Consider the following 16,853-nt stretch of genomic DNA (forward strand, 5'->3'; position numbering starts at 1 on the left):
ACTGCACCTTTAGCTGCAAGTTGCACTGTAGGATGGAAGGTCCGGAGTGCTGAGAAGGAAAGCAAGAAGGCTGAAAGAGGAAGCATCCTTATGTATGGGAAATGGTTTTTGTCCTTGTGTAAATCCCACCTCTTCTCAGTGTAGTGCATGTTCCAGCATTGTGGCAAGCTGTTTTAAGGGGTTAGGGGGAAGGGACCTAGAAACAGGGCAATAAGATATAACTGACTAATGAATCTGCTAATTTTCATCCATCCTTATGAAGACCACCATGGTTAGGAGAGGGTTTGTGTAGTTTGCAGATGCAAGGTATGCACACTACCTGCAGCAATGGCAGACAATTTCTTTCCACAGCTTTGAGCCTGAGGATTCTTATCTTTTGTCTCATGATCAGAAAATGGAAAGTAAGTTACTTCTTCTCTCAAAGGGAGTATTAGAAAAGAGAGAATCCTAGTTTATTGAAGCAGTGTAGTAGTTATAGGGATATATGCTGAAATAATGGTTCTTTCCTTTAAACCTGGTTTAGACTGGACCAGAATATGGTCAAGGAATGAATCCCATCAGTCGTTTGGCTCAGATCCAACAGGCCAAAAAGGAGAAGGAGCCAGAATATGTTCTTCTTTCAGAGAGAGGAATGCCTCGCCGTCGAGAATTTGTTATGCAGGTATCATTTGTGTCATGTTAGAGATAATGGCCTTGCTAAGTGTTTTGCTCTAACTCAAGCAATATGGTGGCAAAATATGAAGTGGAACTCCTTCTGTTTGGCTTTTTGCCGTGCTGTCAGATATACAGGAATAGTATGAAATACATACTATTTATACATACTATACAGAAAGCTCATCTAAACTTTCTTCTTTCTCTTAGTGAAACAAATGGCAGTTGAATTATGTGCCCTCTAGATGCTTTTCATGTGTTTTCCATTATTTTATACTCTTATTTTTATTTCACCTGATTGTTATGGTCTTTATTCCTGATGGTTTATGATTTATTTACTTTTACTTGTCTTTTTGGAAAAAAAAAATTGGGCTGATGTTGATCCAAGAACTCCAGTAATACCTAGTATTCTGAAATATGGGTATTAATATCTCCATATTACCAGGCATTTTTGCTTTAAAAAATAGTGTTGTGAATTTTTTCAGATTTCCAATTTCTTTGTGACTTTGTTATCTCTAAAACACAACAAAAAGAGCAAACCACATGTTTTAGACTGTCCTCTGACTGGACCTAATACTGAAACAGTAATTCATTAAAATTCCTTTCAAATTTAAATTAAGAACATATACAAAAATTTGGCATAACTGTGATATTTTGTTAGATAGCACAACAGCAGGTTGAGAAAGATTAGAATCAGGAAAGGATTCTGTATTCTTGTGTTTTCACTCAAGGGTAATTTTGTGCCGGAACGACTCGCAATGGCATACCTCAGCATGTTTTGACTTGTTGTCTACCAACCACACCAAAATGTCACTTCTGATCACAGGCAAAATTTATTATATCCCAGCACCTCCTTCTCCAGAAAATTAGTTACGTTTTCCATTCAATCTCTAAGTTCCTCCTTCATTCTATGAAGATAAGATAGTGATCTTAATTTTCTTGGGCCTTTGGTCTTTCTTCATGATTTATTATTTTTCTCTCTGAAGGAAAAGAAAATATTGTGTTCTTTTGTTGCAGAATCTTTTTTTTTTTTAATATAAACTTGAATTTGTAACATTTTATGAGACCTGAAAGTATTTGAAAAAGAGTGATCCTGTCACAAAAAATCTCACTTCCCCATGGGACTGTCCACAGTTGGTAGTTGCTGTGTGAGGCCTCAGCAGAACAGTGTAACACAGCCCAGTATTAGAAAGATGGGCTGGAAGTTTAATTTTATGTTGGGGGTTTGTCAATAATGGCAGAGTCTTTGGTTTGGATAAAAAAGGAATCTTAAAAGCAGTGAATATGTAGAAGATTCCTGTACCTAAGAAAGTTTGTGAAAGAGTTAAAGAAACTCCACAGAGCAGTTGCTTTGTTACAAATACTTTTCAACTCAATTTTCACTCTTTTGTAATATCTTCACACTAAAATTATTCTGCTATTTATTCCACCTTCAGGAAGTCTCAGTGGATTCATTATGACATGCAGAAAACCTTATCAGAATAAAATACCTTTGTATAAACTACTTAAACCATGTTTTCATTTAATTTAATTGAATGTGGAAGTAAAATATCCAGAGATAATATGTTCATTTTTATCTGTCACACAAAGAGCAAGTTTAGATGTGATGAAATGGATCCAATTACTTGTCCTGGCTACTAGATAAACAGAAGAAAACCTCTGATGACATTAGTTGGTGTTCTGTTCCCAAAGTTAATTTCAGAAAGCTCTTTCTCTTTGTAGTCAGGCCTTTAATCCTTGATAGAGGTTATAATAATAGCTAAACCAGTTTTACAGGTCTGAGAAATAGCAACACACTGATTTATTGTGAGCTATGTTATAAATTATCTTTTTGTCTTGTCCCATTAAAGTCCCTCAATTTTATTGCATATAAACTTGTAGCAGATTGGCTATTTTCTGATTGTTGTTGTGAACTGCATAGAAGATAAGGTTTATATTTCAAGATTATTAATGTTTTTGGTTTAGGTAGACAAGTCTTTTTGCTTAATGATCTATATATATGTACTTTGAAGGGGTATTAATGATTATTATTTATTTACATCCTCTTCTTAATATTTGAAATTAAAAGTATTTCAGTGAAGAAGAGTTTAAACATTTAGGAAAATACATATATGATAAATTAAGGAAAGTGACGAATTACTGAAAGACATAAACTACTAAATATAATTTATTCTTTTTTTTTAGCATTTGTATGCCTTTTTTTACAGTTTTTTAAAAGCTCCTTCCAAACTGTTTCTGGTCTTTGACCTCTGGAGTTTGTTTATTTTTTGTTATTCAGATCACCTTGATGATTTTATTATTTTTATTTGATTTTTATTTCCTTTTTTTGACATGGTTTTGAAACTGTGCAGTATTTTGAGACCCAGTTTGGCAAATAGAAGGGCTTAATGGACCGAGCAAGATACACCCATCAAAGAGCTATGAATGAATAGCAGTGAGAGTGCTCATGTCACAAACCAGACACATACAGCTCCAAGAGTTTTAAGAACGGTACCAAAGCCAAGGATTAAGTTGGTGCTGTGCATTTTGTGGATATCCATCGCCTACAGTTTGTCCTTATTTTGGGGTTTTAATTTCTCGTAGTTATGAAAGGCATCATGTTTGTCAGAAACCCTTTGTACTGTACAGACCACAGGTGCACTGAGGAGCTTTCTTTCCAAGGACTGTTTGGATCAAAGCCTGTCAGGTGTAAGCAGTTCCAGCCCCTGTGTTCCTTGCAGTTCAACAAAGTGGGAGGAAGGCAAATAATGGTTTTCATCCTCCTTTAAAAGCCACTCTCGTTAAATCTCAAGTCTGTTTGTCTCTCCATTGCTCTGCATACTGTTCTGATGATGCTGGGGAGCTGCTGCAGGCAACACTCCTTCCTACAAGAAAAAGGAAGTACAGACCCTGGGGCAATTCCAGTGTTAACAGGGTGGGGGAGAGGTTCACGAGGGACAATGGGGGGGACACAGAGGTTGGTGGAAGAGAGAGGCAGCTGTGTGTGCACTGAGATGCAGAAAAATGTAGCTCTTGGGTATGAGTTTGGTGATCTGAAAAATCTAAACAAGTGAATACTTTTAAGTGAATACTGTGGTCCCCTTTTGCACTGCTGTAGCTTTTTCAAGATTGCATCTTCATCAAAAGATAAGCTGTTGATAAATCATTAATATGATGATATTAAGGAGTCTTGCATTTTTCATGATTTTGATCAATATTTTCTTTTTAAGGTAAAAGTAGGCAATGACATTACTACTGGAACAGGCCCAAACAAGAAAATAGCTAAAAGAAATGCAGCAGAAGCAATGTTGCTACAGCTGGGATACAAAGCCTCTACTCCTCTTCAAGACCAGACAGAAAAGGTGAGAACCAATTGTTGTGATGCCCACAATTTACCCTTGTCTAAATTTTTGAGCTGTATCAGCTAATCACTTAGTAAAACTGGAAGCTTAAGTTTGTGCACACCCTGTTTTAGGGAGGTGCTTGTCACAGATTAGCCTTTGTTTAGCTACAGCTCTACAGTTACTCTTAGTATTAAATGCAGCCTCTGCTCCTGTGAGAGTAATTAGGAACAGAAAGAGAGTTTCATAGAATAGTGTGTGTGCAAAAGTGGACATGTGATCCATGCACCTATTTCTGCTTACGAATCAGGATGAATGTACCTCTTGCTTTTATTCCATTTTGGGCATTCATGAGAGCCCAAAGGAACAGAAAGGAACAACGTTAGTGACTTTCATATGTGAAGTAGTAATCAATGTTTATCTTCCCATTGCACGTGCACTAAAAGCATTACAGAAAAATAATGGCCTTTTCACATTTGATGAGTGATAAACAAAATGTGTCACATTTTTTTTTTTAACGAAGAAGGAATTGCATTTTAAATTCATACGTGTTGCAAGTATGTATTTCCATGTTAGCTGTCTGTAACTTAGCACTCCGCTCATGTCTTGAATTTATTGATTAGGGGTTTTGTAACCAAAATTGGCTGTTAAAGCTTTGCCTTTTGTTTTCTGAAAAGATACTTGGTAAGGTATTTGATAAGCTGTGGACTCTAAGCAGCTTCAGTCATGTACAGGCTCACTGCATGTATATATTTTGATAATTACTTACATGTTTACTGTGGCTGCACTAGGTAGCCAACAGAATGTTCTGCTGGGCTTTTTTAGGACTACATAATAAATCTGAATATAGTATATATGTACACATGTATGTATATGTAAATATGGAGATATTCTGTTCTATATGTTCTGTATTCCTAACCAGGAAAAAAGAAATACTGTACTGGTTATTTGGCCCCACCTTCTTCTGTTTCACTATCCTTTGAGAGTAGCAGCAATATGTGTGCTGTTCACACTCACCTTCACCATATGTCTTAGTCATAGACAAGTGTGAAATACTCTACACAGAGTCCTTGGACGCTGGATAATGTTCCTAGTGAGAACATACTGTGCAGACATGGCCATTTGAAAGAAAGCTTCTGACTGAGTCAAATGATAATTCATTTTCACCAGAATGCTGAGACATTTCTGCTGTAGAATATACTCTCTCTGGTATAAAACTATCAACTTTTTCTTCACTGCCAATTTTGCCAAATGGCTTTAATAAAAAACAAATCAAAACAGAAAAATCAATTTTTTTATTCTAATATGAAACCATAGGTTTTCATTCTTGGATTTTAAATTGGCTGAACTAATTTTATTCAGTATTTTTCAGACATAAAGCTTGGAAAAAATCAGCCTGCAACATAGTTTCTTTGGAGAGCTCTACATAGTGGAAACCTGTGGTTACATTGAAATCCTTACCAAAAAATTGAGTGGCTAAAAAGGGATGCTGCTGCTTTGTTTCCCTACATTTATAAGCTATTGCTTACAAGTGCATTGCCTTTAGAAAGTCAGGCTTAATTGCATACTTGCAGATGTCAACATTTTAGGATTGGTGGACTAGTGTACAATGGCCTAATATTATTCTGAATACAATGAACAAATGGTACTGTATCCAGAAAAAGTGAAGTACTCAGCTGTTATGTACTGGCAGTATCATAACAAAATTGTCACAAATTTTTAAAGCTTTGTTGGAGTTTAAGGACATAAAATATCTACAGCATCTGGTTTTATCTTCTGTATATATGTCTGGACATATTTGGAGATGCACAAGTTAGTTCATGTGGCTGAAGGAATTTTAACTCTCAAACTAAACTGTGGTGGAGAAGTGGGGAAATAGCCCTTAGATCTCTATCAGTTTGAGCACTGCAAAATTCCTTGCAGATAAATTGCACAATAAAGGTGTACCATGAGAAGATACTTGTTTCACTGTTTGAATCCAAAATGGGTCCCAGTGTAGATTAGCTGATGTAGCAGGTTGGCATAAATAGATGATTTTCACCTGTATGTTTTTGATGGTTTTAAAAAAGGCACTTCTTTTTTCCCCTGTGCCCCTTTTTCCTCAAGTCCTTCCATTCCATTCCTCCTCCCTTAAAAAAATAAGCAAAACCAAATTCAGTGGGTTTTTTTCCTTAACCCTGGTACAAAAAATGTGACTGTATTTATTGTTTTAATGGAGACCTAAGAATGTTATAAGAGCAATGTGTAGTGCTGATAGCAGCACAAGTAATCCAGGCAATGTAAAAAAGTAAAGGCTCTGCTCTTTCCTGGGTTAAACTGATTCCTGAAAGAAATCAGTAATGGTTGTGCAGAGCCTTGAGGAGAGCAATCTGGAGGTATGCTGGGAGACATTTTGCAGTTGTCAGAATTTCAGCTGTTTGGATGAGAATGAACAGTTGTAGTAATTTTTTCATGTTTCCACCTTTTTGTTTCTTCTTGCCACTTGTATTCTCTTAGAGAGAAGAAAACCAAGGTAGATTGGATTAATGTGAGGCAGCAGTACTAAGGATCACTTACTCATAGAGGAATTGTTGTTAAATTACCTCTCATGATCAAGTTGATAAACAATAAAAAAGAGGAGAATGAGGAAAGTTGGAAATCTTCTCTTATTGTAACAGTGTGCTTGTGCTGGCATCATGTTACACACATGGTCAGGATGGATTCCTGACAAAACCATGCTGTTGTTAAGAGCAGTAAATACAAACATATTTATAGATTTCATATTGCTTATTCATATGAAGAACTGTTGTCACCCATATTTTCAAATATACATATTACCTGCTTCATAATATGAATAAAACAAGTTATATGAAAACAAAGTATATGGATGTAGGTGACCAGTTTGAAAGCTGACTGTAATGCCTGTCCTCCTTTTCCATCAAATATCTCCCATTTTCACTACACATTGCCAAGGCTCTTTGGGATATACATGATGATGAAAAGCAGGGAAACAATTATTGAAATACCTGCTTTCCATAGTGTGCTCTCTCATCCTCTTTTCCAAGTAAAATGTATCATCTAGTGGTGTGTATTATGACATGGCAGTAATCGAAACAGCCTTAATGTAACCTCTGAGATGCAGAGGCAGATTTCAGCTGGTTGATTTTCCTTCTCACCTCTTTCACTTTCCAACCCCATCTTCAAGAGCAAATGATTGCAACTTTGTTCTGGCATATAGCCTGCTTTGCTGTGAGGTTTGTTTTTTTTTTTTTTTTTTTTTTTAATAGAAAATCCCAGTGAAATCTGAAAAGGATCATTCAATTTCACATTCATAGAGCTGGTTGTCGATAGCTCCAAGTAATGAGGAAGCTCTGACTTTTTTATCCAGTTTTATACATAAACCTAGAACATTGCCATCTTATTTACTGTGTAAACCTCAGTAGTGGCTTCATTTTGAACTCCTGCATTAATTGTTCTCCTTTTCCTTGTCAGAGTAATACCCAGTATTTAACATAGTAAAATTAATTTGAAGACAATTAGCTTCCTCAAAAATATATTAAAATAATTGAATATTGCAATAATTTTTACTTCCACTTCAGTGACTAAATTGATTTCTACAAGTAAATATTTAAAATTACACCCAAAGTACTTTATAGTGTTTACACATTCCTTCATAGGCGGTAATTAGGATCTTCTTGTTTTAGAATGTAATTCTCTGTTGACTGTTTACGTTTTCAGTTGAGAGCTGCTTAAAACGTTTAATTTTATTTAAGTCTGATTTGGTAACATATTGAGTTGAACCTAATCCTTGGGGAAACATTTATATTTCAGTGTTAGGCAATAGTTGTTAATGTTCACTCATGAAGGGTACATTACTCAAATAACCTATCTTAGGCAAAAATAAGATGAGTTAGCAAAATTTTGTGAACAGATGTGGCAGTCTCAATTCATCCTTTTTAGGATATTTCAACTAAATTTATAAACAGGAATCTTCTGTTTAGGGAGCAGTTTGTGCTTTACTTACTTATCTTTTTCTACCTGTTTCAGCTTGGAGAAAACAAAAGTTGGAATGGCCAAAATGTTGGGTTTCCTGAGCCAACAAGTAATAGTAAGTATTGCTTTCTAAATTTATATTGATACTTTTTTTCTCTCTGTCTCTGTATGATTTGGATTATCCAAGACAATTGAAATGCTTTTTGTAAATATTTTAGGGGTTCTGTTGCAATTAGATGAATTAACCCCTGAGTGTCCTGTATGTGAGTGTAGGTATGAACAAGTGCAGAAACAAGGAAATTTTTATCTACTCATTTAATCATTGAATCCTTCAGTTTGGAAGGGATTTTAGGAAGTCACCTAAATTGCTTGTTCAAAGAACAGTCAGTGCAGAGTTGAGATAAGGTTGCTTATGACTTTTTAACAATTCTCCACTGATAAAGCTTCCATAGCTTCTCTGGGCAGCCTGTTCCAGTGCTTAACTGTCTTCACATTTTTTTTCCTTTTATATCCTTGTCAGAACATCTCTTGTTTGTTTCTGACTGTCATGTCCTATTCTTCTGCTATTCATCTCCTATTCTTCTCCTATTCTGTATACCTCAGTAATGTACCTGGCTCCATCTTTTCTGGCAACCTCTTCTTAGATATTGGAAAGCTGCTATTGGGTCCCAGCAGGTTTCCATTATCTAGGAATTTATCTATTATTTACGTATACTCTAAAATCATAGCTTAGAGACAAGGATGCTATAGGAAACATGATGCCAAAATCCTTGCTAAAGCCAAGGGAAATGACATACACTGCTCCATTAATAAAACCAGTCATTTTATCATGAAGGACAATCACATTTACTGCCCACATGGGCTTTAAGAGGACTGCATGATTTTCCCAGGGGCTAGACTGAGGCTGACCAGCCTGCCTTTTTTGAGTATAATGCATTTCTCCAGGCACTGGAGATTTCTTCTGATCTCCATGACTTTTTGAAGAGAACAGAGAGTGGCCTCATAATGATGCAAGCACACTGAGATAGGTCCCATTTGGTCCAATGGATGCACAGGAAGTTCCACCTGAAAATGAGGAAGAACTTTATTGTCCAGTGACTGAGCACTGAAACAGGTTGCCCAGAGAGATTATGGAGTCTCCTTTACTGGGGATATTCAAGAACCATGTGGACACAATCCTGTGCTGTGTCCTCTGTGATGATCCTGCTTGAGCAGAGGGATTGGACCACATGACCCATTGAGGTCCCTCCCAACCTGACCCAATCTGCAATTCTGAGATTTTGTGATTTATATGGGCTGATCTCTAGCTTTTCTCACAACATCCCTGAGTCTGATGAGGTTCTACTGCTGGTAGTTCCTCTCTTCCTTGAGCTTTGCCTATAAGACACAAAAGCCCAATAAACCTTGTTGGTGAAGATTGAATTCGATTTCACTGCAACAGGTAAAGAATAGGACAGGACTTGATGAGTTTATAAGGAGATTTTTGCTGTTTAAAGTGGTAAAGATAATATAAATAGTACTTTTTCACTTTTTTATGAGGTCTGGATTTTTCTCTAGAATCGTGTGTAGTTTTGAACTTCTTAAGGGTTGCAAGCATTATCTCCCTCAACTAAGGATTGTACAGACATGGACACACACATGAGCTACCTTCTATTTTTTGCCTATATACACCTGAAAGACATGGTCTTAAAAGCACGTTTTAAGGAGTTTCAGTAGTGTTCCATTATTTATATGGTCTTCTCAGTTACCAGAGAGGGACCCAGAGATCTGAGGAATAATTTGTGCTTCAACTTACACAACAGTTTGCTAGTATTTAAAGTGATCTTGGATTCAGCACATGCCATTGTGTTTCCCTGAAAGGAAGGATTCTACAGGATCTAAGTCTTCCCATTAATGGCTTCCTTACAGCCCTGTCATCAACCCCCATCAATACTTTTGGATGATTTGTGCTTGTATTGTCAAAATCTCTAAGGACAAGATCTGTGAAATATCTTCAAATGTTAGTATCTTAGAGTTTGAGAAGCAGAATAAGACCTCTATATTTTCTCCTGTCCTTTCAGTATCTTTTAGCAGAGATACATATGGATGAAACCACAATTTTCTGTCAAACCAACAAGAAAAAGCAATCTCTTAGGTTGCTCAAGATAACTTTGACAGTTACATCTTTAAATCCAAATTTAAAAGGAGAACACAAAGGCAAACTCATCCAACAGGAGACAAGATTAACAGAAATTGTATTTTAAACTTGTGCTGACCAAATAACATTTTTCACAGACCTGCTCACAGACCTTTTTGCAGCAACCAGAGGCACAGTACAGAAACAGGCTTTCATTCTGGGACACTTTTGTAGTGCTCAATGCCTTAATTTCCATTTTTCTGATACACAAGTAAATTGGAAGTTGAAAGAGATGGAGCATGCCAATAAACATAGAGCATTTGTTCAGAGATCACTGTTCTTGAGCTCTTAACCCCCTTTTTTGAGTGTTCCAATCTAGAGGCAACATTAATAATAAGCAGGTGATTAAAGTGTATGGTAGAATGTTAGAGGGTTGGAATGAATCTTAAAGTCCCAACCACCCCTGCCATGTGCAGGGACACCATCCACTAGACCAGATTGCTCAGGTAATTGCCCAGCCTGACTTTGAACACTGCCAGGGTGTTTTGAATAAAAGAAAATGATCTCTTATGCACCTGTGAAGTGCAGGGTTTTTTAAAGGTAGTTCCAAACAAGTTTCACACTATGAGATAAAAAATGTCACATCCTTTCAGGTGTGAGTGTACTAGTTTGTTTTTTAACAACAATTTTTGGTAGGTGAATTCACGCCTGAAGTTTTTTAAGTCATTTTTTAAAGTCAGGAAGCTTTAAAAGAGGGAAAATGGACCAGCTTCCTCCCTTTTGTATCCTTCTTAAAAGAGAAATGTACAGTTTGCATTTCTTGTTACCATAAACGTAACTTTCAGTGTCTTGAAAATCTGAGGCTCTGAGATTGCTACATCTACCATTTGGCAGCTTTTATTCATATTTCCAGTGATTTTTTTCCAGGAAAACAATTGTGTCCTGCTAGGGCAAACTATTGCGCATCAGTTTCCTTTTGCAGACGGATAGTCTTTCTTTGTGTGTATAATGCCCTCTGTTTCCATCTGAATCAAATAAAACTGGAATAGTAAAGGGAATTTGTATACTTCAGTACAACAGAAAACAAAAATCATAACAGTTCTATATTTTAGTACAGTTGAAAAACAGATTTCATAGTACTCTTACGATGTCATTTGTTTTTGCTGAGAAATACTCTACAGTCTGTATCCTCCTAATTACTAGCTCAATATATATTTACTATTCCCTATTAAATATTCTTGAATATTAACTTCTCCCTCTGCACTCTATCATGTTACTCTTGCATTATCCACATGGCAAACCTCATTTCTGTTCCTCCAACTCACTGGCAAAGCTTCTTCCCACAGGTTTACTTCTTTACCTGTCTTCTTCATTTCACAATTCCAAAGATGAAACACAAAGCTATTGGTCTCTTGGTTTGGGATATCTTTGACATTCTTCACTTGTGAAATGGCAAGAACATTGAGTTTTTTTCCCTTATGCTTCTGGAAGAGACTTTGAGGCTGTGAGCAGACCAGAAACATTTGCAGCCCATATAGAAGATGTTTACTGTAAACAAAATCTCATTTATCTCTATTGATTTAAGTAGTTATCAACAGAAACAAAACATGCAACAAATAATCCTATTCCAAAGTGCATTTTCATGGGAACATATTTTTCTTTTGTATTTCTGGATGGGGTAATCACAAACATCATGCAGAAGATGCAGTTCTAGGAGAAATTGTAGATGAGCGATGAAGAACGGTATAAAAATAAAAGTAAAATGTTACTGTGTTTTTATATGTTATAATTCTAAGAAGGAAAAAAAAAATAACCATAACTGTTTTTACATGTTTTCCAATTTCAGTTTTCCATCGAATAGGTTTCCTTTACCTATTTCTAACAATTCTGGTAGTCACAAAGTACTGAAAACCTGATAATTAAAAAAAAAAACCAAAAAACCACATTCAGAGCAATCTTACCTCTCTGTAAAGGACAGACTCTTTGTTTTTCTTGCCTAACATTTTATTACTAGGGATTCATGCATGACTTTACAGTCTTTGTTCTTTGGAGTACATCTGCTCCTGCTGTTTGTTCACCACCTGAAATCATAACCATTTGTTTGTGACATCATAATTAGTTACTGGGAAGATGATTAGATTGTCACCAACAGATGATTATGATTTCAGATGGTAAATGAGCAGCAGGAGCAGATGATCTCCTAAGGAACAAAGATACTTGATCTCATACAATTGTTCTCAGTGACAAAAAAAAAAAAAAAAAAAGAAAATGAGAAAAAAGAAAATAGATATTCTGAAGAGTTTCTTAAGTCTGTAATGAGAAAATTTGATATTTTTCTGTAAATAACATTTATTTTAGTATTTTTAAAACTCTACATCAATATTAGATTAAGAAATATAAATTAAGAAATGTAAAAAAATATGAAAATATTTGGTGTTATTATAAGCCCTAAATGTATGGCTACATTCAGATCCTTACTAAAAGTTTCTTCACCAGCTTTTTGGAGAAGATAAATGCAACACAAATTATGTATTTATGAAATTTTACATACTAATACATCTTCACATTGAAGGAAACAAAATTTATTTGAACTTTGTAGTTCTGGCCCTCAGTAGCTTCAGAAAGATATTTTTTATATAGTCCTCTAATTGTTTGTTTTTCAGCTGAGGATTTTGGTGAAAACTTCCAGTAGATAATTTAATACCCCTGTGTTTCCTTGAGCAGGAACAGAAGTCTACAGTTTTGGAATAAAATTTTTGTGTTTTAATTTGGGCATTTTAAATTGGAATGATTGTGTGTTATATTTTGCTGAAATATGTAATTCTTTTGGGTGTATTTTAAAGGTGATTTATCGTGGATTGTGTGCATTTTTCCTTACTAAGTACTGCTGTTGCATTGGACTTGGCTTCTGAATTGATTCCATATTTACTCAGCTTTGTCAACGGTAATGCACTCTTTCTAGGAGTTACATTGATGCATCACTAAATGTTTGCTGAATTATTTGCCATTCTGACTAGAAACCACAGTAAAGGGATTGACAACACCACTTACTTGGTGAAAAGCCAGAGAACAATAGTTTTCCGTCTATTCATTTTGATATTTTTGTTCAGTTTTGTGGGGATTTTTTTAGCTAACAATCTGTCAGGTGAGCATTATACCATCAATGGAGCCGTTCCTTCAGCTGAGCCATTTGTCCTCATTTTATACGTCTCACAGCCTTGTCTAGAGGCTCTTATCACAGCTGATTATGTTTAAATAATACCTTGCCTCTGTAACTGCTGAGTTGATTTGCTAATTTTCTAATTAAATTTTCTTTCTAACTGAAGATACTGGAAAATTAAATTTAGAAGCAGAGGAGATTTGTTCAATTTTATTTCTTTCCTAATTTACTGAAACTAGGAAATCTATGCTGCATTTGGCATTATTAATAACTGATGTGTTATTTTTCAGTTTCATCTAACAATGAAAATAATTTTATCCAGTGTAATACCAATTAAATGTAGTTTGCATTTTTTTAACAGTTGAAAAAGCTTCTACAACACCTAATATTAAAAAACTTATTGACAAAACAGGAAAGAGAGTGTTATTTTTTCTTTGCTGTTTTGAGAACTAGTGACAAGAGCCAAATTAGCATTTTTATGTGTGAGTGGGATTTGGGCTCAACTCTGGAGCATAAGACAACAACTGCAAGTGGTCCTTCTCTATTTCCCACATTTCCCCTTTTGAGAAGCTCATTTACGTGCTTAAAGTTCTGCAAGGTTTGCATCTTCAGAGACGATGATTTCTTTGCTGAGTTTAGAGTACAATGTGTGTTTATAAAGAGTCTAGTGTTTTAAGCATGTGCCCAGAGCATTGGAGATTTAGTTTCCTTCTTCAGCAGAAGGAGAGTATTCATGGAGTGCAGAGTAATCTGGATAATGGCAGCTGCCTTTTGGAGATGTGTATCTAATATGATTTGCAGCCAAAAAAGGAACAATCAAATGCTATTAAAATATAGGAAATTCACAGGGAAGGAGTGATCTAAAGTAATCATGACTGTAGTTTGCCTGTTGATTGCAACTCTTGTGAATGAAAGTGCAGATGTGTATTCAGGTGTTCTCTGGCTGGTTTACAGATATTCTGCCTATTTTAGATACAGGTTAAAAAGAGTTGTGAGAAACCTGCTGCCTGGTTCTCGAGTAGTACAGATTGTGAGTGTATAAGAAATACAGACTTGGGCTATGTGGTCTGTGATTTGGGTGCCCTCAAAGCAAGAAAGAACTTGAGTCACCTCTCTGGGAGACTGCTTAGCCATCAAGCTTTTGATGTATAAAATGTATAAAGAGGAAGCAGCCACCATGGCAGGAGACAGCCAGCTCCATGGATAATTCCAGATAATGCATCCTTTTGTTTTTACCAGTCTCCTAAAAGGCCGATATGAACTGCATTTATTCAAGGTTCCTAGTCTATTCCTTTGGAAAAATCTGCACATGAAGCAGAAATGCAGAGCTCCTTTTTAATGTTAACTCTCAAATTCAAATTCAATTATGTAACTATGCTAAATATCTGCATTTGGTATTCTGTCTTCAGGTAAGAAAATGGAGCAGTATCACATAATTCACCTCAGTACAGCATTACTCTAAATACTTTCACTTTTCTGGAGTCTTTTTTCCTTTTCCAATTCCCTTCCCTCCAACCTAGAGCCCACCATGTACCTCACCCTTAGTCTAGGATAATCATGTGCTTGAAAAATTGAATCTCCTGAACTGAAAGTTTGTTGCTTAAAACTTAATTCTCCCCTCTTTTCTTCATTCCCTTTCAACATCAAACACTGCTTTCTCCTCCTCTGATTTCTTCCTCACTCATGCTGTGCTTGTTGATGGCCCCCTTGGCCTTCTTAGCTTCAGCAACCTCTCTGTCCTTGTCTAGTAGATCTGTTCATTATTTCCTCTCTTCTTTGTGTGGGTCAGATCTTTGTTTTCATCATCACCATTCTCATTCCCCTCCTAATCTGTTAATGAATGGTCTTGCCCACACAGGTTGCCTCCAGTTGCACTTAGGCACTCTGCTAAATTGCTTTAGCGCCACAAATATCACTTTCTAGCAGCTGTTACAGGCACCTTGATCTGCCAGCTCGCTAGCTTGATTTGCTCCTGCTCCAAATTTGCTGATCCTCTTTACTGCTAAGAATACTGACCTTCCTTCTGTATTTTGATTGGTTATTTTCTGAACCTGCTCAATCTTAATCTTTGGGTATGTGGTACGTGGATATATTGCTGGAAAATTATGATGCAGGAGTTATCATGTAAAACTCACAGTGTAGATGTTTCATCTGTTTATTGGAATATTTCACAGAATATCCTGTAGAAATTCCCCACTGCAAAAACTATGTCTTATTTTTAACCAAAATCTTAGGTATTCAAGCAGGAGTAAAGCTGGGGGAGAATTCAAAGGACTTTCCTCATGTTAGTAAAATGCCAAATTTTACTGAAATGCATACAATTTAAATCCTGCAATACTGAAATTTCTGTTTTGGCTACAGAAAATAGTCTAGGGAAGGGATATCAATACCTGATTTCATTAAGAACTAAACAGTATTTACTTCAGTACCATAGTTATTTTAAGGTTAAACAAAGTTTGTATTTTAATAAGCAGCTTTATATAACATCAGTTTGTTTAAGGTCATGTAGACAAGATCTTTTGATTGAAAGACATTGTGTAATGACAAAACATTTTTTCCTGTCTGAATATTGCAGTAGCTGGTGACTTAGAAATACCACAGATAGCTGTGTTAAGTAAGTAATGATTGCAGCTTGGTATTTCAAGCCAAGAGTGTGTGCAGACAATTGCTTAGAACGTAATGGCCATACTATTTGCCTATTCAATTGTCTGACTGACCTTTTCTGAGTTCCTGCTGAGGTAATGAAATTTGAAAATATTCTAGTATATAAATAGCCTTTTACACTGAGTGGGGTATAAAACCATAATTTATTATTATTATAATATTTACATTTTTCAGTCCTCTTATTGAAGTAGTTATTTGGTCTTGTAAATTCTCTCTTTTTTCTTTTTTTATGTCAGTAGATTTGTAATGGGCCATATTTCAGGGCCTGTTGAGAATCTGCCAGTTCTAGAGAGTAACTATTGCATTTGAGTATCCCCCATGCCTCTTAAGTTCTTGTCCATTTTAATGTACAAAATTGTGAAGTCAGGATTAGAGCCAGTTCTAACTTTTTCTTCTTACAGCCTTACTACAAGATTTTTCCCTGTACTTCATGTACCATATTATAAGAAGGCTTTATTCAATGTGACTACAGATAGCATAATCTGAAAGCTTTTTGATGATTATCTATCAAGTCTTTTATTCAGTTCCAAAAATACTGATTATTTCCTTATGAACAGTCTTTTCTTCATCTAGTGATGAGTTATTTCAAATACCAGGGTGCTAAACTTAATTCATGAGCATTTCATATACAGAATTATACCATTGTTGACTCTGCATCATTGCACAAGACATGAAAACACTCCTTTGTGCCATGTGCCATATGCACATGGTTGTAGTGCAGGGAAGAGCATGGGAAGTCACATTGCAGCTGGCATTGCTTCTGACACATGAACAAGTATAGCTTTTTTGTAGGATAAGCAAGAATTTGGGGAGAAAACTATTATCCAAGGAAGAATAAAGTTGTGGTTTAGACCAAGTATAAATGTGAAAAGTCAGTGAGTGCCACTGAACCAGAGAAATCATTGAATGAAGGCAGAGGAAGAGGATCCCTACACTACTGATTAAGTATAAAAAAGTAGCACTGACATAC

The 16,853-nt window shown here is 35.8% G+C and overlaps 1 protein-coding gene across 3 annotated transcripts in view; it reads left to right on the forward strand.

Moving 5' to 3' along the window:
• STAU2 (staufen double-stranded RNA binding protein 2) overlaps window positions 1-16,853 on the forward strand; it is a 169,815-nt gene that overhangs the window by 63,230 nt on the left and 89,732 nt on the right. For all 3 annotated transcript variants that reach the window (XM_041464546.1, XM_041464547.1, XM_041464548.1), the window contains 3 exons: window positions 524-661; window positions 3,861-3,992; window positions 7,998-8,058. In XM_041464546.1, coding sequence (XP_041320480.1) covers window positions 524-661; window positions 3,861-3,992; window positions 7,998-8,058 — 331 coding nt within the window. The remainder of the gene's footprint in view (window positions 1-523; window positions 662-3,860; window positions 3,993-7,997; window positions 8,059-16,853) is intronic.

This window comes from Pyrgilauda ruficollis, unplaced genomic scaffold (genome assembly GCF_017590135.1).
Source record: "Pyrgilauda ruficollis isolate IOZ18807 unplaced genomic scaffold, ASM1759013v1 scaffold18, whole genome shotgun sequence".
Lineage (NCBI taxonomy): Eukaryota > Metazoa > Chordata > Aves > Passeriformes > Passeridae > Pyrgilauda > Pyrgilauda ruficollis.